Raw genomic sequence first — 24,115 nt, 5'->3', positions numbered from 1 at the left:
GGGGGGTGCTGCTGCTATATGGAAACCCCTATATCTCTACAAAAACTGTTCTATTTTTCAAGAACACCAGTCTGATGTAATGTAAATTACATTCATCCAAAAGTACAGTATACAAACTCAAAACCTGATCTTTGAAAGACCAAAAATAACATGAAAAGTTAAGTTAATTTTATTTAATTTGTTTGGTATTTTGGACACATCTTTTTCATTGTATGTATATTTTTGTCCAGCACCTGTAGAATTTGTGTGCTTCCTTTTGGATCCTATCTCATTTTGGACACAAAAAGAGGGGGGATGAAAAAGCACATTGTGTGGTGTTTTCATATGGCGGTATTTTTTTTCTTTTGTGTGAGGAAGAGACGGATAAATGTTGTATTCTTTGCTCTGCCTTGCTTCTTATCCTGACTGGTTTTCGTTGGCGTGTGTCTCGGTTTTAATGTGTGTGTGTGCAGGTTGGAGTCAGCTGGCTGCCATGCACTGTGTGATGCTGCCAGACCTTCTGGGTCTGGACAAGTTCAGACCTCCCCTGTTGGAGATGTTAGCCAGGAGATGGCAAGACCGCTGTCTGGAGGTAACTCACACATACACGTGCACGCGCACACAGTAGTTGCGAACGCAGTGAGCATTTACTATGAGACCCAGCAGATCATGTCTGTCTGTGTGTGTGTCTGTCACGCTGTAACACCACCTGCCCACCACCAGAGGGCGCAGCTGTATCACACACAAAAACACACACACACATGCACGCACGCACACACACACACACACACACACACACACACACACACACAACTTAACTTAAAAAAAAACTTAACTTAAAAAATAACTTAAAAAGGAAAAACTTTAAAAAGGAAAAACAAAAAAAAACCTTAAATGAAAAACTTAAAAGAAAAACTTAAAAAGGAAAAAAAACTTAACTTAAAAAAAAACTTCACTTAAAAAACTTCACTTAAAAAAAGAGAACTTAAAAAAAACCTTAAAAAATTACGTAATTTATTCTAATTGTTGTTTTTGCAATTTACGAGCTGCGTTCGCTTCCCGCGTTCGCGCGTCTTACTTGTAGTAAAAGCTATGTGCCAAGTCCTGTTTATTTGTGTAGGTGTCCTATATTCATTAGCTTGGCTACCGTTTTCCTCTTCCTGGTTTTAGGTGCGAGAGGCAGCCCAAGCCCTCTTATTGGCTGAGCTGAGGAGGATTGGCCAATCGGGGCGTAAGGATACCATTGACCTGTGGGCTCCATACCTGCCTCAGTATGTGGACACTGTCAGCTCACGTAAGTGCATCCCTCTACTGTATTTGTGTGTGGCGTGCACATATTAACATACAGTACATGTAGTTAATATCACATCATATGTCTTACATGTGTTCTAAATGTGTTCATTTTAGAGTGTACAAACTGACCCTAATATATCCTTTAATATTTATAGCATTTCTATGTAGCCTTGTAAACCTCTTTGTCCCAAACAGTGGGTCGGGACCCATTTGTGGGTAAAAGTCCCATTTTCTTTTCATACATAAAAAAAAAATTCCATACATTTTAAAACAAACAAACAAATCTATTAATAAAAAATTCCATGAATAAAAAAAAGCAATAATTAAGAATTAATGAAAATAGCCAAACCAGTGCTGTAGTGTAAGGTGTTAATTTACAACAACGAAAAAAAAGAAAAACACAAAGTTAGAATATGGAGATATGTGGTTTTTGCCCGACAGCAACGATATATACGATATATACTCTGTTGCACGGCGGTACGAGGTGTCACGCTGCGGCACATTCTGACCTTGTACATCGCTTATTTTCTGATTATGGGATATACAGTTGGGTGCCACCGATATTGTCCCTTATCATTTGACCCATTTAGGCCTGACCTCAAAATGTTTAAAAATCCTTCTAAATCCTCCACGATTTTTCAAAAATAGCAGACCTACAAGCTCGTAGCGCGCCACTCGGTGGCGCGCTATGAGCTTGTAGATCTGCTATTTTTCAATAGCTAAATTATAACATAATGTTTAAAACACCAAAAGGGGTTCCCGCCCAAAATGGGTTAACTGTCCTTTTGCGCAGATCACGCAAACCTCAGCAAAAAGAAATGGACAATATCGATGGCCTCCAACTGTAGTTAAAATGGCATTGATTCCCAAAAACATCCTAAAATATTGGTGTCTCTAGCAAGTGTAGTCTAATACGAATGTGGGCGTGAGTGCGTTCACGTGTACGCTCACGTGCGCGGCTCCAGTAGGAAGGACTCTTCTCCCTGTCAGTGGTTCAGGACGAGCCTAACGGGCTTCCTCTGGGGAGACGTTGTCATAGCAACGGGCACCACTGGTCAGTGTTGTGTTACCACGGCACGGCAGCACCGTGTGTGCGTGTTAGCTGGCCACTGCAAGGGTGTGTGTGTGTGTGTGTGTGTGTGTGTGTGTGTGTGTGTGTGTGTGTGTGTGTGTGTGTGTGTGTGTGTGTGTGTGTGTGTGTGTGTGTGTGTGTGTGTGTGTGTGTGTGTGTGTGTGTGTGTGTGTGTGTGTGTGTGTGTGTGCTGACTGCACGGGAGGAGAGGAGAGGATGGAGGGATGAGCAGAGAAAGTTGGAGGAGAGGAGGAGGACCGGGAAAAGAGAGATACATTGAGGATCGCCTATAGATCGCCCATTTTGTGAAAAATGAATTTATGTATAGAAATGATCATTTACGGTATTTGGATCATTGGTCATTGTCAGTCATTTCTGCCCCCCTGCAGTTTTTGTTTACAAAGCCTAAAAGGCAATCAGAAATGTAATTTTGGAAGCACAATTACATCATTAATTGCAGTTATTTTGTAGGACAATTAATTGTCAATAAAAATGTCCTGATGGTGACAGCCCTCGACGGGGATACATTGAGGAGAGACAGACAGAGAGAGCAGAGGAGAGGAGAGAGAGAGAGGAAGGATGAGAAAGATGGGGTTGAAGGACAAGAAGAGAAGGAGAGGAATGATGGGAGATCGAGAAGTGTAGCAGAGAGAACAAGGTCACAGGGGTCATATAAGCTGGTGTGTGTGTGTGTGTGTGTGTGTGTGTGTGTGTGTGTGTGTGTGTGTGTGTGTGTGTGTGTGTGTGTGTGTGTGTGTGTGTGTGTGTGTGTGTGTGTGTGTGTGTGTGTGTGTGTGTGTGTGTGTGTGTGTGTGTGTGTGTGTGTTATAGACGATTTTGTGACTTGTAGGCAAGAACACACTTCAGTCATCATAACTATCACGCGCACACACACACACCACCACACACACACACACACACACACACACACCACCACACACACACACACACAAAGATGCACTGGGATGTGTACACAGAGATTCTCTCCTCTCTATCTCCCATTCTTGGGTTTCTCAGAGTTCTCCCTCTGCTGTTTTAAAGGAGGTTAACAACAGTTAACCTTAAAATAGCGGTCACATTTTTTAATTCTTCAAATTTAATTTGAATGAGATTAGATTAGTTTAGATTGGTTGTGCTTTGTTATCCACAAAGTGAAATTATTTAGCTCAGGTGAAGAGAATAAATTAATACATAGACAGCAATGTCTTGTCCATTGAATGGAGTTGAGTTGGACTAATAATCATATGAGCCATCTAAAAACAGAAATACTTTTAGGGGGAAAGGATGTATGCTTAAAACCCAATTACCGCCACCATTAATGAATCCCTCGATACGGTACTGCCAAGGTTTTATCGCGCGTAACACTTACTTTGAATAACCAAATATCCGTAATCTCATCTTACTATGAAAAAATTCCGTGTGTGTTGACATCACTGGTGGTTGTTCTCTCGGTCGGTGGTGGAAAAAGTGGACCGCGAGTATCACAGCGCCTGCTACAGGCCGTTGAAAACGCTTGTCTGGGCCAAATCTGCCCCCTCAATGTCAGTTCCGAGATACAGGCATCTGAAGACAGAGCAGACAATGCAAGTGGATGCGCGCGCATCTTCAAAATGGCCGCGGCCATTGTGTGTTTGTGTCCCAGAGTGTTGTTTGCGGTAGCAACATCAGCCATCGAAACGGATCAAAAAGCGATTAAACAATTCGAACCCGAGAAATTCACGTTTGGCGGAGAAGGAAGAAAGAGTAGGTTCTCGTTTTCCATGTGTTTTGACGGTACTTATTCGCTGCCTAGAACGTCTTTTGACGTCTTCTGCCCTTTGGCACTTGTCGCCGCGATCGTCTTTTGATGTATTTTTATCTCTATCACTCCGGTTGCTGTGTGACAGAAGTAAACAGGAAAAAAACTGAAGTGAAAAGTCAGCTGGCTTATGAGGCCTATATAGACCGTGAGCCAGGGGGGTTGGTCGGTACCATCGGGCCGACTAAGGCTCATAGTGATTTTTGTGAAGGTATACATGTCTAGTTAGAAAATATGTGATAGCATTGCACCAGTGGTAGCTTTATCAGTGCTATCATGCATTTTATTTTATAACACTAGGCGAAAATTACATGGGTCAATATGAAAAACATATAGTAATACACCGCCAAAAAAATGATAGAAAAGGTTTTTCCAATTGGTTCTGGTACCTCTAGGCATGCTTAACCCTTAGAAGATGAAAGACGCCAATTGGCGTCTTCATCAGAATTCCGTAAATGATCAATGACGCCAATTGGCGTCTTCACAGTTTTTGATGAATCTAAACATATTAATATGCTCCGAAGCGCTGTTTAAATTCCTGAGCTTATATTCCAACTACATTACCCAGAAAACCCGTGTCACGTGACACACGTGTACGTGTTGCCATTGGAAGCTGGTCCCACCCCCTGTAAACAGTGGGGGCAGAGGGAGTCTTCATAGTTTTCATTGTTTTGCCTGTTTGCCGTCTCGCCCGAGCGATTTTCTAGCAGAAAAAGTTGAAAGCAGTACTATTTATTTGAGCGAGTTTTGTGGTAGTAGTATTGATCCATACGCGTCCCAGTCGCCTTCTCCAGGCGGAGTAGCCCTGGTCCAGTGCTTACAGCGAGACTCGCTGCTCCCTCCCTCCTTTTTTCATTGTCTCCCCATCGTCGTCCGATGAGCTATACCGGGAAACCATTGAAGAAGACGATCAACCCGGAATGTTTTGAGGTAATCTTATTGTAGAAAATGCCCTTCTATAGTGATCAGAAATCATAAGATGATCGCTACAAATAGATGCTTGGATAATTACTACTACTAGTCAGATCATGACGCCAGAATGACTCACCACGATGGCCCCCAGCCATTAGCCAGCACCGAAGGTGCTGGCTAATGGTGTTGGTCGGTGCATTGGTGCTGGCTAAGGGCTGGAGGGGGGGGCTGGTGTCGATCGGTTGTTTGTTGCAGTACAAATGTATCGTAGCAGGCATGCACGCATGGCAGTACAAGTATTTTATATTGTAGCGTGCCTTATAGGCGATCTGATCTTTAGAGTAATGTTCGCTCCTTTTATTTACTGTCTACAAAGACGGAGAACAAACATGCATCGTTTACTGAAGCAACGCGTGGTTATGATGACGTTGCTACAAGGATCGGAGGGGGGACGGGGAGTGAAGCTAACAGTAGCGTATTATATAAGATCTGTATGACGTTTCATTGACGTCTGAGCTTGCATGATAATTGCATTCATTGTATATTGTATACAATCATGATTGTACATTGTTTAGTGTGTCTCCGTGTGATGATGATGATGACGATGATGTCAGATAGCCTACGTCCCCCCCCCCCCAACTGGCTATTGGCCGGGCTGACTACAGCTAAATGTTTATTTTTATATATTTAGAACTGGCATCGGAGGAGGAGGAGGATGATGATGATGATGATGATGATGATGAAGACGAAGAGTCAAGACTGCGATGGAGTTCTCCGACACTGAACCGGATGCATTCATTCATTTCAGTTTTTTTTTTTTTTAATTTAGCCTACACACACACACACCGTCAAGAACAACTGGAATGCAGTGGTTTGGGGACACTGGGGAGTTTGGGGACAACTGTTTTGTATGTAGGCCTATTTATTTTCTGTAATATTTATTATAATTGTATTATGTTAGTAGTCATAAAAAATAAAAGACAAGCTTTTACAATGAGTTAGACCTGTCATGGCTATTTTGTTCACTAGTCTGAGGTTTATGGTTTGACTAAGCGAGTTTCAACTGTGATTTACTCTGTAACGGTAGATGGTAAGAACCCAATTTTTTTGTTATAATACAGTATACATTCAAGTCTATATTTTGATACATATCATGGGCACAAAGTCATATCAAAACAATGTCCTTGGATGAGTTTTTTATCAAAACTGTTTCTTCACAACAGGTTTTTGAGATACATGCATGAATAGACACGGTACTGGTAAGACTATGTAAACATGGTATATATCAAAATGTGCGTTAGAATGTCTAATTTTACCCCAAAAAAGAATTGAGTTTATATGATGTTCCATTTCAGAGCTAGGGGGACTTTTAGCTGGATAGGTCAGATTGATCATGACTGACCATGCTATTTATAGATGGCAAAATATCTACAGTGGTACATGTGAGAAACTTTTTATTTTATTTTAATTGAACTAGACAACTCACCCTTTAAAATGAGATATTGCATGGCTATGTACGCCCAGCAGAAAAAAAGTTATTTAGAAAATAAAACTTCAACCGGTCATAACTTTTTTTGTTGTCCTAGAAACACTACCCAGTGTAAATGCAGGCTCTTTTAAATGGCTTCCAACACCACAACTAAACATTTTATCAACTCAGTTCATTTTTTTCCTGGAAGCAGACAAGCCAAGCTTTCTCTGAAGGTCTTTCGTTGTCACACATTCACAACAGAGAATTTTCAATAAATCATTCAAAAACGCCATTCTGCCATAGAGAAGTCTAAAAACGATATAGAAATCCATGAAACTCTCAAAGAGTTAAGAATATACTGAAAATCTAGGAATATATACATATGTTCCGGAAAGGCGCCATTTTCGAGATGGAATCCAATATGGCTGCCAGGAGCTTAAAATGGCTATATAAAACTAGTACTAATTAATCATTATTTGGGGTTTTAGGGCTAAAGGAATGTGGCTGAATCAGTGAAAGTGAAATTATCATCAGGTAATTATGTATTGCCAAATCCAAGATGGTGTCCATACCAAACCCAAAGTGATGTTCTATTGTTGAATAGAGGAAAGAAGCACTGCCGTGGTCCTTGTAATGATGATGATGATGATGATGGATACTGCATTTGGTCATGATTAGGCAGGCATCATTATGTCCCTGATGCAGGGTGATACGCATGCTCAGTGAATAAACTGATGTGCTTGTCTTGTTGGTGTATTGGGGTGTATCGGGTGGACCTATAGTATAAAGTACAGAGCATTAGAATGGGACAGTGCTGTGCAACCTCATATCCAAGTGGAATGTGGCAGACCACCAAGCTCAACTTGAAAGTTAATTTGGCTGATGTCACACAATTTGGATGGGAGATCCACATTTTGCTAAGGGTGATCTGACACCTGATGAAATGTTCAAGCTACAAATGAGAAATGTTGATAAAGAGGATTTTAACGATGAGGTAGACCAGGATTTGGGAAAGATAATGCTGCCAGTCAGGAGGGCTAGGGCCAGGAGGATGTGGTGGGTTGATTTTATGATCCTGATTATGAGTTGAAGATTACAGATATTGAATGTAGTTGCAAAAGATAAATATTATCATAGTGTGTTAAGGCTCATTCATAGTCTGGATTTTCAGTGGTGGGGTGACCACCGCTCCGGTGGTGAGGTGACCACCGGAGCTGAAATAATGTTGAGCGGTGGTGAGTAAAAACAGAGAAGGGCTGGGTGGCGGTGGCGGTGGTTTGCTCTTCACCGCGGCTTGTGACGTTATGTTGTAGTTCGGTGGTCACCTCACCACCGAAAATCCAGACTATGAATGAGCCTTTAGTATTCTACTTCATTTCCTTAGAATTTATGTTAGGAACCTTTGTGCTACATCTTTCATGAAAACAGAAGTACGTCTCATGTTGTCTCTCCTGTAATAGATAATTACAATATTTGTAGATATGCAAATTGTTTCAGAGAAATATATTGTCTGAGCTGTATCCCAACCATTCTTCAAATTCTTCATAAATTATCAATAATGAGAGAGAACCATCAGTTTGAAGTAGAATACTTCATTCGGATTTTGAAAATTGTGTTTTGGCATGTGGTTATAAACGGAGTGATAACACACAGAAAGCTACCACCACTGCAATGCTATCACATATTTTCTAATTCTAGTATGTATACCTTCCCAAAAATCCCTATGAGGCTTAGTCGGCCCAATGGTACCGATGACCCCAGATTTGGGGTCCTGGCTCACGGCCTAATAGGAACAGATTATTTTAGAATTCATTGTCTCCACCAGGCCGAAGGCATGGGGAGAGAGTATGTTTTGCACTCCGTCCGTGTGTGTGTCCGTCCATCAGTCTGTGTATAGCTAATCTCCGGCACCGTTAACCCGGTCGATGCCAAATTTTGCACACACACTCCCTATATGCCAACGATGAACCTCTGCCCCAAATTTTCCAGAACGGCTTGTTATAGCGCCACCAGGAGGCCGACTTTTGTAAAACACATTACTCCTCCAGATTCTGTCCAAAAATTCCGCAAATCGTTACACAGTATCTCTATAGTCATGTGTTCAAGACGGATCTGTCCGATATTTCATATTCCATCCTAATTGGCTAACATTGGCTTTCAAAGTTTTGAACAAAAAGTCTCAAATCATGAACGCAGCTTGCAATTTACGTGAAATCTTTCACAGACTTTCCTACTAGGCTGAGGAATATATCCCACCCTTTTCACATTGGCCTGCTATAGCGCCACCAACAGGTGGATTTTTGCAAAACACATTTTTGGAACAAAATCATCTCAAATCATCTAATTGCCATCCAAGGCGTAAGAAGAAATGGCACCCTCTTCACAGTGGCCTATTATAGAGCCACCAGGAGGCAACAACCTGACCTGCCCTGGTGGAGACCTGTGCCCCGAGGGGCACTTTATCTAGTTTAACTCTGATTCTTTTTACAGGCTTCGTCTTTGATCAAAACAAACTTGATTTGCGGCTCATAACTAAAGTGTTTATGATCGCCGTTTAGAATTGGTATGTTTTGGGTGAATTAAATAACATTCGAGGGACACGTTACATAGCCAATTTCACACTTCCTGTCTTCCGTTTTCCGAGTGAACGGCTTCCAAAATAAAATGGTTCTCCGTTGACATGAATTGTGGTAGTTCTCGAATATAAATTCAGCCACTAGATGGCAGCGAGGGTGGTGGGTGAGTTAATGGTTCTTAACCCATTCAGGCCTGACGTCGAAATTTAAAAAAAAAAGTTTTCTAAATCATGACAATTTTCGGAAAGATTTGAGGCACATTTTAACGATTTTTCAAAAATAGCAGACCTACAAGTTCATAGCGCGCCACTCGGTGGCGCGCTATGAGCTTGTAGATCTGCTATTTTTCAATAGCTAAATTATAACATAATGTTTAAAACGCTAACGTGACATGGATGCGTTCCAGGTCTCAATGGATTAATATTGTCCTTGTCTGTTAATCTCTTCATTTTAGATGCATTAAAAAAAGAAATGGGAACCATTACCATTTCTTCACACCGGTAATTACAGCTGGACGAGGTGTGAATAGGAAACAACCATGTTCTATGCTGTTTTTTTTCTTTTTTGTTCTGTCAACTCTTTGACAGTGAACATTTGACACCGTGCAGGAGAGATTTTCTAAAAGGAGGAGGAAAAAAACCCTCCGGGAGCCTTAGGGGATGGAGACAGAGGCTGTGCCCCAGGCGAAGGCATGCTTGGCTGGGCAGGGAGAAAGGCATGTCATGGGGAGGTCTGGATGTTGGCTGTGGTGGTCTTATCCTGGTTCACAGCCTCCATACACTCACTCACTTCATTAACACAGTCTCTCACACACACTTATACACTCACCTGATTAAACAAGTCTCCAAAGGGCTTTGTTCTCACATGGGCACGCGCGCACGCGCGCACACACACACACACACACACACACACACACACACACACACACACACACACACACACACACACACACACACACACACACACACACACACACACACACACACACACATGTGAGTGTGCATGGTTCATCAGCTATAATCCCCATGAAGTTCAGTTTAGTTCACAATAAACCCCTAACTCTAAATGTTAAAAGTGTGTGTGTGTGTGTGTATGTGTGTGTGTGTGTGTGTGTGTGTGCGTGTGCGTGTGTGCGTGTGCGTGTGCGTTAGCGTGTGTGTGTGATCCACTACAGCAGCTGTTGCCCCTTTGATCCCAGCCAGTGAACAGAAGTTGGCATTTCCTCTCTCTCCTCTATTTTTCATGTTCTGCCTCGATTGCCCCATCCTGTCCTCCTTTGTCTTCATAGTGGTGTTGAAGTTGGCTCCTCTGTTCTCTTTTCTCCTCCTCGTCTTCATCCTCAACTCCTCTTCCTCTCACCCTCCCCCTTCTTTATCTCTCTTCTCTTCTCTTCTCTTCTCTTCTCTTCTCTTCTCTTCTCTTCTCTTCTCTTCTCTTCTCTTCTCTTCTCTTCTCTTCTCTTCTCCATTATCTCCCCCAGACCTCCGTCTTTGCCCTTTAGTATTTATTGTTTTTATTGTACAGGGGACTGCACTGTGTTTTGCAGTATATGTGAAAAGACAGACTGTGTGTGTGTGTGTGTGTGTGTGTGTGTGTGTCTGTGTGTGTGTGTGTGTGTGTGTGTGTGTGTGTGTGTGTGTGTGTGTGTGTGTGTGTGTGTGTGTGTGTGTGTGTGTGTGTGTGTGTGTGTGTGTGTGTGTGTGTGTGTGTGTGTGTGTGCGCGTGCGTGCGTGCGTGCGCGTGCGAGTGCACTGTACAGTATGTGTGCGTGCATGTCCACACACGTTTGTGTGAGTGTGTCTAAGCTCACCAGGATGCGTATTCTGTATGTTCAAGTTATTGTTATTTTTTTTCCCGCACATTGTTTTTCTTCTTTTTTTGTATATGTGTGAGTGTGGTCGTGCATTTGTACGTGTATGTATGCTCACTCACATCCCCGCGCATGCTTGCATGCGTCTTTGTTTCTGTTGCGCGTGCATGCGCACATGTGCATGCACACACTCTCACACACACACACACACACGTGCACGGGAGGTGTAATGCAGTTGTACGGGTCGGTCGCAGCGCGTGGATCGATAAGTATGGTGCTGGTTGATTTAATGGGCGTCCCGCGTGCTGTCTATCATACAGACAGAAGGAGGGAGGGAGAGAGAGAGAGAGAGAACGAGTGGGTGGGAGGGGGGGGGGGGGGGGGGGTGCTGTGAGCTCTCTGCATTACAGGAAACCAGCTGTGGTTGCTACAGATGTCTGTTGTATGTAGCGTGTGAGTTTCACTGAGGATTCGTTGGTGTCAAAGTGGGGTCCAGGGACCCTCACAGTGGGGTCCAGGGACCCTCACAGTGGGGTCCAAGGACCCTCACAGTGGGGTCCAGGGACCCTCACAGTGGGGTCCAGGGACCCAGACCCTCACAGTGGGGTCCAGGGACCCTCACAGTGGGGTCCAGGGACCCTCACAGTGGGGTCCAGGGACCCTCACAGTGGGGTCCAGGGACCCAGACCCTCACAGTGGGGTCCAGGGACCCTCACAGTGGGGTCCAGGGACCCTCACAGTGGGGTCCAGGGACCCAGACCCTCACAGTGGGGTCCAGGGACCCAGACCCTCACAGTGGGGTCCAGAGACCCAGACCCTCACAGTGGGGTCCAGAGACCCAGACCCTCACAGTGGGGTCCAGGGACCCAGACCCTCACAGTGGGGTCCAGGGACCCAGACCCTCACAGTGGGGTCCAGGGACCCAGACCCTCACAGTGGGGTCCAGAGACCCAGACCCTCACAGTGGGGTCCAGGGACCCAGACCCTCACAGTGGGGTCCAGGGACCCAGACCCTCACAGTGGGGTCCAGAGACCCAGATCCTCACAGTGGGGTCCAGGGACCCTCACAGTGGGGTCCAGGGACCCTCACAGTGGGGTCCAGGGACCCAGACCCTCACAGTGGGGTCCAGGGACCCAGACCCTCACAGTGGGGTCCAAGGACCCAGACCCTCACAGTGGGGTCCAGGGACCCAGACCCTCACAGTGGGGTCCAAGGACCCAGACCCTCACAGTGGGGTCCAAGGACCCAGACCCTCACAGTGGGGTCCAGGGACCCTCACAGTGGGGTCCAGGGACCCAGACCCTCACAGTGGGGTCCAGGGACCCAGACCCTCACAGTGGGGTCCAGGGACCCAGACCCTCACAGTGGGGTCCAAGGACCCAGACCCTCACAGTGGGGTCCAGAGACCCTCACAGTGGGGTCCAGAGACCCTCACAGTGGGTTCCAGGGACCCTCACAGTGGGGTCCAGGGACCCTCACAGTGGGGTCCAGGGACCCTCACAGTGGGGTCCAGGGACCCAGACCCTCACAGTGGGGTCCAGAGACCCTCACAGTGGGGTCCAGGGACCCAGACCCTCACAGTGGGGTCCAAGGACCCAGACCCTCACAGTGGGGTCCAGGGACCCAGACCCTCACAGTGGGGTCCAGGGACCCAGACCCTCACAGTGGGGTCCAGAGACCCAGACCCTCACAGTGGGGTCCAGAGACCCAGACCCTCACAGTGGGGTCCAGAGACCCTCACAGTGGGGCCCACTTTTCGTTCCAAATGGACCCTTTTTTCAGGTTGTAACTCTGAGGCTGGACTCACACATTAGCACGCATGAATGGGTGTGTATGGGGCGGACGCACGCTGCACGTCTATGTGAGTGCGGCCTCAGATGAGTACAAATGGAACCAAATGGACCCTCTTGAGTGTTTCCTGAAGTTAAAACGTGTGTTTTGCTGAGGCTGAGCCACACTGGTGGTGTTACGAGTCCAGGTGTGCCCTGGGATTTTGTGACAATGGCATTATGATTTAGTTATAGTCTGAGTTCATAATACTCTGGATTTAACACACGCATACACACAAGTGCGCACACCGCGCAAGCGCGCGCACACACACACACACACACACACACACACACACACACACACACACACACACACACACACACACACACACACACACACACACACACACACACACACACCCTTACTCCTGGGTCTGTGTGCCACACTTCACTGGCTGTGATGTCACAGAGGGGATTAGAGAAAGCAAGTTGCCCCAGGACACTGCTCTGTGACTGGATAACACTGATAGCACGGATGGATGGACTGAGATGGACGGATGGATAGAGATGGATGGATGAACTGATGGATGGATGGATAGACAGAGATGTATGAATGGATGAATCAACATGGATATATGCAGGGATGAATAGACATGGATGGATGACAGAGGCATTGCAGGATGGATGGATGGATGGATGTGTTTTTTTATTTTATTATATTGTTTAGACTGATGATTCTAGAATCTAGATGACTGTCTATGCATTTGATGTATTACCTCGTGTTTGCTTTCTGTATGTCTCTCTGTATTAAGAGCGTCTACTAAATACCTAAATTGTAATGAAGGGATGGAGGGAGGGAGGGAGGGACCGTGAGGCACGGAAACTAAAATGGAAGGACATGAAAGGACGGGGTTGTGATACTGTGATAGGCTCACCGGAGATGCTGATATTGTGACGTGCATGAACGTAGAAACCTCTGTTCTATTTAAGCTTCCATATCAAGCATTAATGGTTATCACTTTACTACTGTATGATATCTGAACCAATGAATAGGCTCTACTCTACTGGATGATAGCTGCTGAACCAATGAATAGATGTCTAGGTTGGATCTGTGGTCGACAAGCTGCCTCGAGACACTTGCCCCTGTCTTGTGTGTGTGTGTGTGTGTGTGTGTGTGTGTGTGTGTGTGTGTGTGTGTGTGTGTGTGTGTGTGTGTGTGTGTGTGTGTGTGTGTGTGTGTGTGTGTGTGTGTGTGTGTGTGTGTGTGTGTGTGTGTGTGTGTGTGTGTGTTGTGTGGTGATTCAACCATACGCTCTCACCTTTAGCCTCCTATTTCCCACCCATCCTCCTCATTTCTACACCACACACCCCACCGGGGAGTAGTCTTGAGTGACATGGTGGCCTCCTAAGCCTCTGGGTGTAGCCTTGATATTCCTACTCACTCTCTCTCTCTCTCTCTTTCTGTCTCTCCCTAACTGGTTCCACACGGGGTCTCTGAATGTCTGCATTGGCCATGAGTGCAAGACAACATGAAAGGGTACCAGCAGTACAGTAGCGTCGAAGTGTCCTTGAGCAAGACCCCCCCCCCCCCCTGCCACCGGCGTGTGAATGGCTGAATGTATTGGCACATTGTAAAATCAAGGTTCTGTATAAATGCACCCTTAAGGATAACCTGACTCTGCCAGATTGCGGCAGTGTTGAGTTCACAAGTTCCCTCCTCCTGCCTGCATCTGAGCGCTCTCGAGCTGAAACGATGAACCGGAAGCAGCGGGACAAAAATGATCTCCATCCATAATAATTTTGAGTTGTAGTCTTGTTACGTTGTGTTTACATTTGCACTGTGGCAGCGCGTCAATACGTGATCAGTATTGCGTTGATCCCGCCTCTAGCGGCCGCATACGGCCACATATCTCTACATGGTCTCTGCCCGAGAGGGACCAGATGGGAGCAGGAGGAGGAACTCACTGCTGCCACCAGCTGGCGGAGTCAGGTTAGCTTAAGGATTGATTGAACATAAAGGGAGGACTTTGAGTGGCTCATTGTCATTCATAGTAATTGCTATAACAGCCATGATAAAGCGCATATCGTAGCTGTCGGGAGGAAATTATTTATTATTATTAAAAAAAAAAATCATAAATCAATGCTTTTGAACACCCTTTACGTCTGTGTGTTTGTTAAAACATATTGAACCAACGAAAAGTATTAAAAAGCGCTTCGGACAAAACGTCTTAACTCCATTGGACCCTCAAACTCCAACACCTCTCACCTCTCAAGTAATTGACAATATATAAAGTCACAATACCAACTTTGATGAGGCAGTTTTGCATTGTTTTAAAAATATAAGATTTTCTTCATTTCCTGAAAAACATTTTGGAATTAGTATATATACATTTTGATGATGATGGACTAACACTGTGTGTGTGTGTGTGTGTGTGCGCGTGTGGACTGTGGATGTGTGTGTGTGCGACTGTGCGTGGACTGTGGGGGTGTGTAAATATTTTTTTATACACATACAGAGGTATCCTTTAAGAAACCCACACAGTAACATCCTGACTGAGCAATACTTTTTTTTTCTTAAGTAATGTCTCCTGTCTTTTCTTGCCTTTATCGCGTGCAGAGAGGCAGGCAACAGGGAATGGCACGCATCAAAGGTCCGCCGCTGTCAGGCATCAGAGCCTATGTGCTACGAGTCTTAAACACTCTGCTATCGGTGTCCCTGAGCGACACTTGTCTCTAGAGAGTGTGCAAGTGTAACCAAGACGGACGCGCACGCAGTAGATTTGTACACTCTAGGAGTTTGACGCGACTCGGGGAAATTAAGGAGCAAAATGATTGCTTCAGTTACATTTTTACTGTGTGCATAGTACACTTGGAATGGAGAGAAAGCTGTGTTTCTTTGCGACAGACAAAGACATGGTGTGGAAGGTTGTAGCGCGTGTGTCTGGCTACTGGTGGCAGGGCCTCTGGGTTAACAAGGCACGCTGGGAACCATGTGTCACTAAATGACATGGCAGCGTGACCTTGGAGCACGCCAACCGAGGGCAGGGGGTTGGGGTGAGGTGGTCACATCTCTTCACGTCTCCCCCACTCCCCTCCCCCGTTCCCTGTCATCCCCTCCTCCTCACCCTGTCACCCCGTTTCATTTAATTCTGGGAGTGAGGAAATGGAACCCAATGGACCCATTGGGTTCCATCTGTGCACTCTCAGAGCTAAAAGCGTATCTGTACATAAAATGAAACCAAATGGACCCTTACGGGTCCACTTGGTTTCATTTCACGCTCTCAAGAGCTAAAGATCTATAAGGGTCCCTATTTGATTTGGATGTCTTCCACCGACGTTGCCTCAGCAGGGGTAGCACCACTGTCTGACATTGTCTCGGACAGGAGAAGGAGAGTGTTTGGACACGTTATTCCGACTGCCAAGAGAGACACCGGCAATTGTAGCAATGGACTGGATGCCAGAAGGTGGAAAGAGGAAGAGAGGGAGGCCAAAGAAGACATGGAGACAGACGGCTAAGCGAGATGGGTGTCAGCTGGCACGGAGCAAGAAGGGTCACCAGAGACCGGAGCAAATGGAGGGGACTCGTCGCCCAATCTTCCATTAGGAACGGGAGGAACTAAGTCTAAGACTTAAAGCCAAATTCCAATACCCCAAATCTCGGCCACTCGCTCACTCACACTCGTTCACTCACACTCGATGAGTGTGGCGGTGTTATGGTGAAAATGGTGACCTGCTGAAATATGTGACAATCGTGTAGACATCACATAACATCAGTTTCCGAACATAAATGATTGTGGTTTGTTGTTTAGCAGTATTTAGGCCACGTATTTAAAGACCTCAGGAAACAGGAAAACAAAAACAATCCTCATGAGCTCTGGAAGCTACTAAACAATCAACTAGGCTATGGTCAGAAACTAAAAACCAGATTTTCAAACATAAACATCAAATCGGACAACACTCTCATCACTGACAACCTTGATGTGGCCAACTACTTGAATATCTTCTTTACAAACATAGCAACAACTCTGGTTAACAAACTGCCCTCCCACTCTGGGCTCTTTGGTGTAGAGCACATTACAACCTTCTACAGAAACCTAGGTGTTTGTAAAGACGATTTTAAACTAGTTATGGTAACAACTGATGAGGTAATTAAGAAACTGAGTGCCCTCCAACCCCACAAGGCCACAGGCCATGACAACATTCCCTCCAAATTTCTCAGAGACTCAGCCATCTCTATAGCTCCAATCATCACCCACATAGTAAACCTCTCCATCAAACAGGGACAGGTCCCCCAAGATTTCAAACTGGCCAAAGTAACCCCCTTGCACAAGAAAGGGAGTAAATTAGACCCCGGCAACTACCGCCCTATTTCTATTCTTAGTTCCATCTCGAAAGTGATGGAAAAAATAGTCTATGAACAGGTTGAAAAGTATCTTGCCACTAATAAATTATTGTACGAGTTCCAATCTGGCTTCAGAACATCCCACTCCACTGACACATGCCTTCTCTATTTGAGCGACCACATCAAACAAGAGGTGGACGCTGGCAAATACTGCGGCATGGTCATGCTGGACCTCCAAAAGGCTTTTGACACCGTGAACCACTCCATACTGGTTAACAAGCTAAAAGCAATTGGTTTCGATAGCACATCAGTGAGCTGGATGCAATCCTACCTGGAGGGGAGAGAACAGATGGTGGAAGTGAACGGAACACTGTCCCCCCCCCTCCCAGTCAGCTGTGGCGTTCCACAAGGAAGCATACTAGGGCCTCTACTGTTCCTAATATATGTAAACGACATGACTTCAGCTTGTGACTGCAACTTGTTCCTGTTCGCAGATGACTCAGCACTGCTGGTCTCGGACAGGGACAAACTGCAGGTTGAAAATGCCCTCAGCTCTGAACTCGGTAGAATCTGCACCTGGCTCGCTGATAACAAACTATCTTTACACCTGGGAAAAACTGAATCCATTCTCTTTGGCTCTATTAGTAATCTCAGCAAGGCAAATGGCTTCTTGGTTAGAGTGGGTGACAATGTTATCACACGTAAAGATGAAATTACCTACCTAGGTATCCTGGAGGCTAATCTTTCCGGTGATAAAATGGCCACCAACGTAATCAAAAAAGTCAACCATAGAACAAGATTCCTCTACAGGATCTCCTCACTGGTCAACAAAAACACCTTGAAGACCTTAACAGGAGCCCTTGTACAGGGTTTCTTTGACTATGCATGCACCTCCTGGTACCACAGCACCTCAAAGGCCCTTAAAACCAGGCTCCAGACTTCCCAAAACAAACTGGTCAGGCTCCTACTTGATCTAGCCCCCCGAACCCACCTCACCCCTGCCCACTTCGACAGGCTGGAATGGCTTAGGGTCGACGACAGAGTACAGCATCTTGCAATGGGTCTGGTCCACAAGATTCGATACACCACCAAGATACCCATGTACCTGTCTAGATACTTCCTTAATGTTAACGAAGTCCACACCCACAACACCAGAGGGAGTGCAACGAACCATGTACAACCCAGATTCGGCACAAACAAGGGACTAAATTCTTTTCGCTCCTATGCCACCAAAATGTGGAACACCCTACCAACTGTCATTAAGACATGCGAATCCCTTGACTCCTTCAAAACCGCTCTCAAAGGGCACCTACGGATGGCTGCAATTCGAAACTGGCCCCCGTGAAATCTGAATCCCCCCCCCACCGCCCCCCCCTTTTTTCCCCTCACTGTATATATTTCTTTTCCCTTTTTACCTCCTTTATGATGAATTCCTGTTCTGTCTATAGAAGTGTCTATTTGTACGTCTCTAAATGTTTTGATGATTTGAACATGGTGGACCCTATTGGAAACAAGTGTAATGCTTAATTGGGTCGTCCACTCACAGTTAACAGCCTTTGTATTGAGTTTGTGCTTGAAATGTACTGTAATTCTGCAAACTGTTAATAAATTCTTCAATCAATCAATCAAACCTCCATGTAAGTTATGTGTAGTCCACAAGATGGTCACATATTTCGGCAGGTCACCAATTTCACCGTCACACCACCATGCTGGAGTGACCAAGTGTGAGTGAGCGAGTGGCCGAGATTTGGGGTATTGGAATTTGGCCTATGTAAGGGTCCATTTAGTTACCAACTCTCCATCATTTAGCTGGGGACCACCTGGAACCGCCCCAAGGACCACTGACGGTCCCCGAACCACTGGTTGAAAACCACTGCTCTGCTCCTTAAGGGTCTATATTTGGTTCCCATTGTACACCCTCGGCGTTAAATGGACACTATAAGGGGTTTACTGCATGTGTTGGAAGGATATACTGTATCAGTAATAGGTATTTTCGTCCAATTACAGGCGACCATCAATTAGGTTTTAATTAAGTTCATTTAGGGCCGTATCGCGGAAACGTGTGGAATTGATGCAGGTGTGTATTGGCATACTGTCAAAGGGCATTACGTGTGAGAGAGAGAGAGAGAGAGAGAGAGAGAGAGAGAGAGAGAGTGTGTCATTTTGTCCGCTTTCTATATCTCCTCATTCTCTCCTTTTCTTTGCTCTTCCTCCCCTAGTTTTCCTACATTCTACTTCCTAAATTCTTATATATATTTTTTAATGCATTGATTGATTCCCCCCTCTCTCTCTGCCCCCGCTCTCTCTCTGCCCCCCTCTCTCTCTCTCCCCCATCCTCTCTCTCTCTCCTTCCATCCATGAAGGAGTGATATAGCCCACATTGAGTGGAAACATTAGCTGTAGCTGTCAATGGTGTGTGACCTGGTTAATTGGAACTTGAACCACAATGTTAACCAGGATTAATCAATTTAATTACACACACACACGGGCACACACGCGCATGCATACACATGCTTGCACGTGCGCAAGCGCATACACACGATATACGAATACTCCTTGTACACACATACACAAACACATATATACAGTATATTATACATAATATGCATTCAGATGCATGCTAACAATTTAACAAACATAATTATTTTAATAATTGCATTATATGCATAATTATTGTGTGTGCAGAGTACTTCCTTGTGGTGGATATTGTTCAGTTACTGATATTAAACCGTGTGTTTATATCAATAAATTAACAATTCATCTTTTTTATCGATTTCAATAGTATAACAAAATACTGATAATGATAATTAGCATGGTTAGAAAAGGAAGAGTGTGCACACGTGTAGCCTAACCCAAATGGTGTTTTCAGCAGAGCAGGAATTAGTAGTATGATTGTGTGTAATTAATTAATTAAGCTGCGTTCACAGAGATTAACCTGTCTCACCTTTTAGTTGCTTCATTCATTAGCCTAGCGACGTTAGCTCGCATTGTGTTCATTAGACCTGGAGCATTAGAGGCAGCACCATTCATTAGCCCAGGCCCTTAATAAAAAGCCTGTCTTAATTGGCAATGGACAGATAAAGGCTAAATGAAAACCCTTGAATATGGATGGGCTTGTGTGTGCGTGCGTGCGTGCGTGCGTGCGTGCGTGCGTGCGTGCGTGCGTGCGTGCGCGTGCGTGTGTTTGTACACAGTAAAATCCTCAGGGTTCATTTAATAGTGCTGTTTTGTAAGCTAGTGATAGTTTGTTTGTTAGGAACATGTTTTTTAAAAAGCAAGGTGTTTTGCTCAGAGAGAGAAGGGTGCGTACTGTATCAGACGTATAAAATACAATAACCTATATGCATTATACTCTGAAAGCAACTATTGCTATATAGTGTTGTGTTGAGTAACAGGGCTGTCCCATCTTTAATTAAACGGAAAATACATTTTAAGGTCGGGATAATGATTTTATCAAATCAGGACAGAGAACCTCACAAAGAGCATCTGTTACCAGCTTTGGGTTTATAGTGTTCATGTACGTTGCACTGTATATTGTGTGTGTGTGTGTGTGTGTGTGCGTGTGCGTGTGCGTGCGCGCGCGCGCGCGCGCGCTCATTAATGTGCTGATAACAGGGCCCTCATTGAGCGCTGATTAGCTTCTTAACAGGGCCACCCAGAGCCAGTCCAGGTGAGATAATAGCCATAATAAGGCCACATGCAGAAGCCTAGCCTGATTAACCCACTAACAACAATAGACAACATGCAAACAACACACACACAGCCAGGAAATTAACCACATCAATTCTTGCCCGGTGATAGAGCTGTCTGGGTTCTGATTGGACGATTCCCATGACCCTAACAGCACAAAGGGACTTGTTTATTCATCGATTCATTTATCTGTTTTGCATTATGTCTTGCAGGTGAGTACAATGAAAATATGGTCTCTCAGACCGACTCTGAGGTTAATCGCTAACAAGATTATGAGGCTTTATATATTTATTTTAAAACTAGGTTGTATTAAAGTTTCTCTGTCTATCCTCCTCTCTCTCGCTCTCTCTCGCTCTCTACAGCTGGTTCCTCTACAGAGACTGCCCCTCCTATCCCGCCCCCTGTCGAGCCTCAGCCAATAGAAACCAAGGCTCCTGAAGAGGAAATGGACGTCACCGATGATGACATCACAGCAGGTACGTCGTTGATATAAGTTGTTATGCGTCCGCCAGCGGATGCGCCAGTAGCTGGAGGAATTCTGTTATGTTGTCCGTCCGTCCATGTGTACAGTATATCTGTGCCAAGCTGCCAACGTAATATCTCAGGATGGTGTGTGTGTGTGTGTGTGTGTGTGTGTGTGTGTGTGTGTGTGTGTGTGTGTGTGTGTGTGTGTGTGTGTGTGTGTGTGTGTGTGTGTGTGTGTGTGTGTGTGTGTGTGTGTGTGTGTGTGTGTGTGTGTGTGTGTGTGTGTGTGTGTGTGTGTGTGTGTGTCTTGACGCTGTTAATTGGAGACAAACGGGTCATACCCACCTTGCCTGCCATAGTGTTATTGCAGCACTCTGGTCAACACAGTGTTAAAAGCAGTCTGGTGTTCACTGCATGCTTGCGTGTGCGCGCACACAGACACACACACGCACGCACGCACACACACACACACAGATGCACACGCACACACCCACACACACACACAAGGTGGCTGAATTGAAAAATGCCAGCATGCCATTCGCTAGGGAATGGTTGACACCTCCGTTACAGGTAGAAAACAACATTACACACACACACTCACTCTCTCTCACACACACACACACACACACACACACACACACACACACACACACACACACACACACACACACACACACACACACACACACACACACTTTTCCAGTCCATTTGTCTTTTGTCACATTTCCCTGTGACTTCTTTAAATGTACCAAAAGTCTGTCTGTCTGTCTGTCTGTCTGTCTGTCTGTCTGTCTGTCTGTCTGTCTGTCTTATCTGCCTCTGTTTTTCTCTCTGTCTCTCTCGGTCCTGTCTTCCTCATGTAATTACCTCCCCTAACACTCTCTCTCTCTCTCTCTCTCTCTCTCTCTCTCTCGCCCCCTTCCCATTCCAGTCAATATTACAGACATGGCCAACAATTTATCATTTTTCAGACCTCATTTTTCACCCATCGTGTTTTTCTTTCCTCCATTTTCACTCTGCGGTGCTGAATGTGTTGGTGCATAGACCACAACAATGAGGAAAGGGAGAATGTGTACGTGCATGCATGCGTCCGCGCCTGTGTGTATAGCCAGGCGTGTACATGCATGCACGTGCGAGCACATAAAAGTGTCGATATGGCCAAAATCACCTATTGTTCCAGGGGGTCTCCAGCAAAAGTAGTCAACATAGTGTCACAATCATTTTAACCACTTTAGCCATTTATATATGCTGGCTATTCGAAAATGTTGAATAATTATGAATTATTTTCACACTCTTCCGGGGGAGGGGTCCCTGGCACAAACCCTTGTTAGATAATGGGGGGGTGGGGGGTCTGCGGCCAAATAAATAAATAAATAAATTTGGGGGTCTTTGGCATTTAACATTGATTTTACAATATAAATTGGGGGTCCCAGAGATAGAAATGCTATTAAATGGGGGACCGTAGCCTAATTCAGGTCAAACCGGGGGTCCTTGAAACGAAAATGGTTGAAAATCACTGCTAGAGCCGTAAGCATCTTCTCTTATGGGGGTCGTTGGCATATCTTTTCAAATGGGGGTCCGCAGGCTAATTAGTGTCAATTTGGGGGTCCTTGACATGAAAAAAGTTTGGGAACCACTGGTGTAGATCAACTCAAACACTGCCGAAGCCACGTCTGATCCAGGCTAACTAATACAACTGCAGCTCTATGGGGCTCTGTAGTGCTAACTAATACCATTACAGCTCTATGGGGCTCTGTAGTGCTAACTAATACCATTACAGCTCTATGGGGCTCTGTAGTGCTAACTAATACCATTACAGCTCTATGGGGCTCTGTAGTGCTAACTAATACAACTGCAGCTCTATGGGGCTCTGTAGTGCTAACTAATACCATTACAGCTCTATGGGGCTCTGTAGTGCTAACTAATACAACTGCAGCTCTATGGGGCTCTGTAGTGCTAACTAATACCATTACAGCTCTATGGGGCTCTGTAGTGCTAACTAATACCCAGTGTTGGGAAAGTTCATTTATTTTATGAACTAGTTCAGTTCACAGTTCAGAAATTTAAAAGGGAACTAATTCAGTTCATAGTTCATAATTCAACATTTTGAACTAAAGTTCATGGTTCCAAAAAATGAACGATTTTAGTTATTTTTCGTTCTTCTTATTTTATTTTATTTCAAAATTATTGCCACAGCCTAGGCTATAGCCATTTGCACAAACAAGCTACGATGGATGAGATGTCAAAGTACTAGTCCCACGTTAGCGACCATATTTACAATATGAAAACTGTCACTTAGACAATGTCGGTTACACACCGCTGGAATTAAACATGGAACCTGCAGGCAGCATTAGGTGAGTAATTCATTGTATATGTGTTGGACGTTCGTGGTTGTGCTAATGATAAACGGACAGGTGCTGCCAGTGGGATCCTCCTGCTGCTTAACGACGACACTGTTCTGTGACTAGGTGTACTAGTGTAGCTTTGCATCTGCCCGTGTGAAAGCAGCATAACGTCGTGGCAGGATACAAACGTCTGTAACCCCCACTCCCCCCCCCCCCCCCCACTCTTGAACGAAGTTGAACGAGAGAAAGTGACGTTCACACACGCCAGAAATGAACGCGTTCACAATGACGTTCATCAGGCAGAAATACAGTACGTTCAGTTCACGTTCAGCCCAAATGAGAACGCGTTTGTGAACTATCGTCTTGTTTTTGGCCTACTGGCAGCATGTACAAGAGACATCCAGCCCTGATCGGTGTAGTGAATTGAGAGATTTAGTCACGGGCGGACACAGACATTTTGGGGTACATGCTCTTCTCAATGGCAGGTGCCGTGATGATGCTGTGGGTGGGGAAACAAGGAAAGGAATTGAGTGAATGTAGTGGGGGGGGGGGGGGGGGGGGGGGGGGGGGGGAAGAGAGAGAGAGAGAGAGA

The 24,115-nt window shown here is 45.2% G+C and overlaps 1 protein-coding gene across 3 annotated transcripts in view; it reads left to right on the top strand.

Annotated features, from left to right (window-relative positions):
- The window catches only part of wdr7 (WD repeat domain 7), a 145,847-nt gene that overhangs the window by 58,787 nt on the left and 62,945 nt on the right, over positions 1-24,115 (top strand). For all 3 annotated transcript variants that reach the window (XM_079524621.1, XM_079524622.1, XM_079524620.1), the window contains exons 20-22: positions 453-571; positions 1,150-1,273; positions 21,076-21,189. In XM_079524621.1, coding sequence (XP_079380747.1) covers positions 453-571; positions 1,150-1,273; positions 21,076-21,189 — 357 coding nt within the window. The remainder of the gene's footprint in view (positions 1-452; positions 572-1,149; positions 1,274-21,075; positions 21,190-24,115) is intronic.

Source organism: Electrona antarctica (genome assembly GCF_951216825.1).
Source record: "Electrona antarctica genome assembly, chromosome: 16".
NCBI classification, from domain to species: Eukaryota; Metazoa; Chordata; class Actinopteri; order Myctophiformes; family Myctophidae; genus Electrona; species Electrona antarctica.
This window is presented reverse-complemented; position numbering and strand designations above follow the sequence as displayed.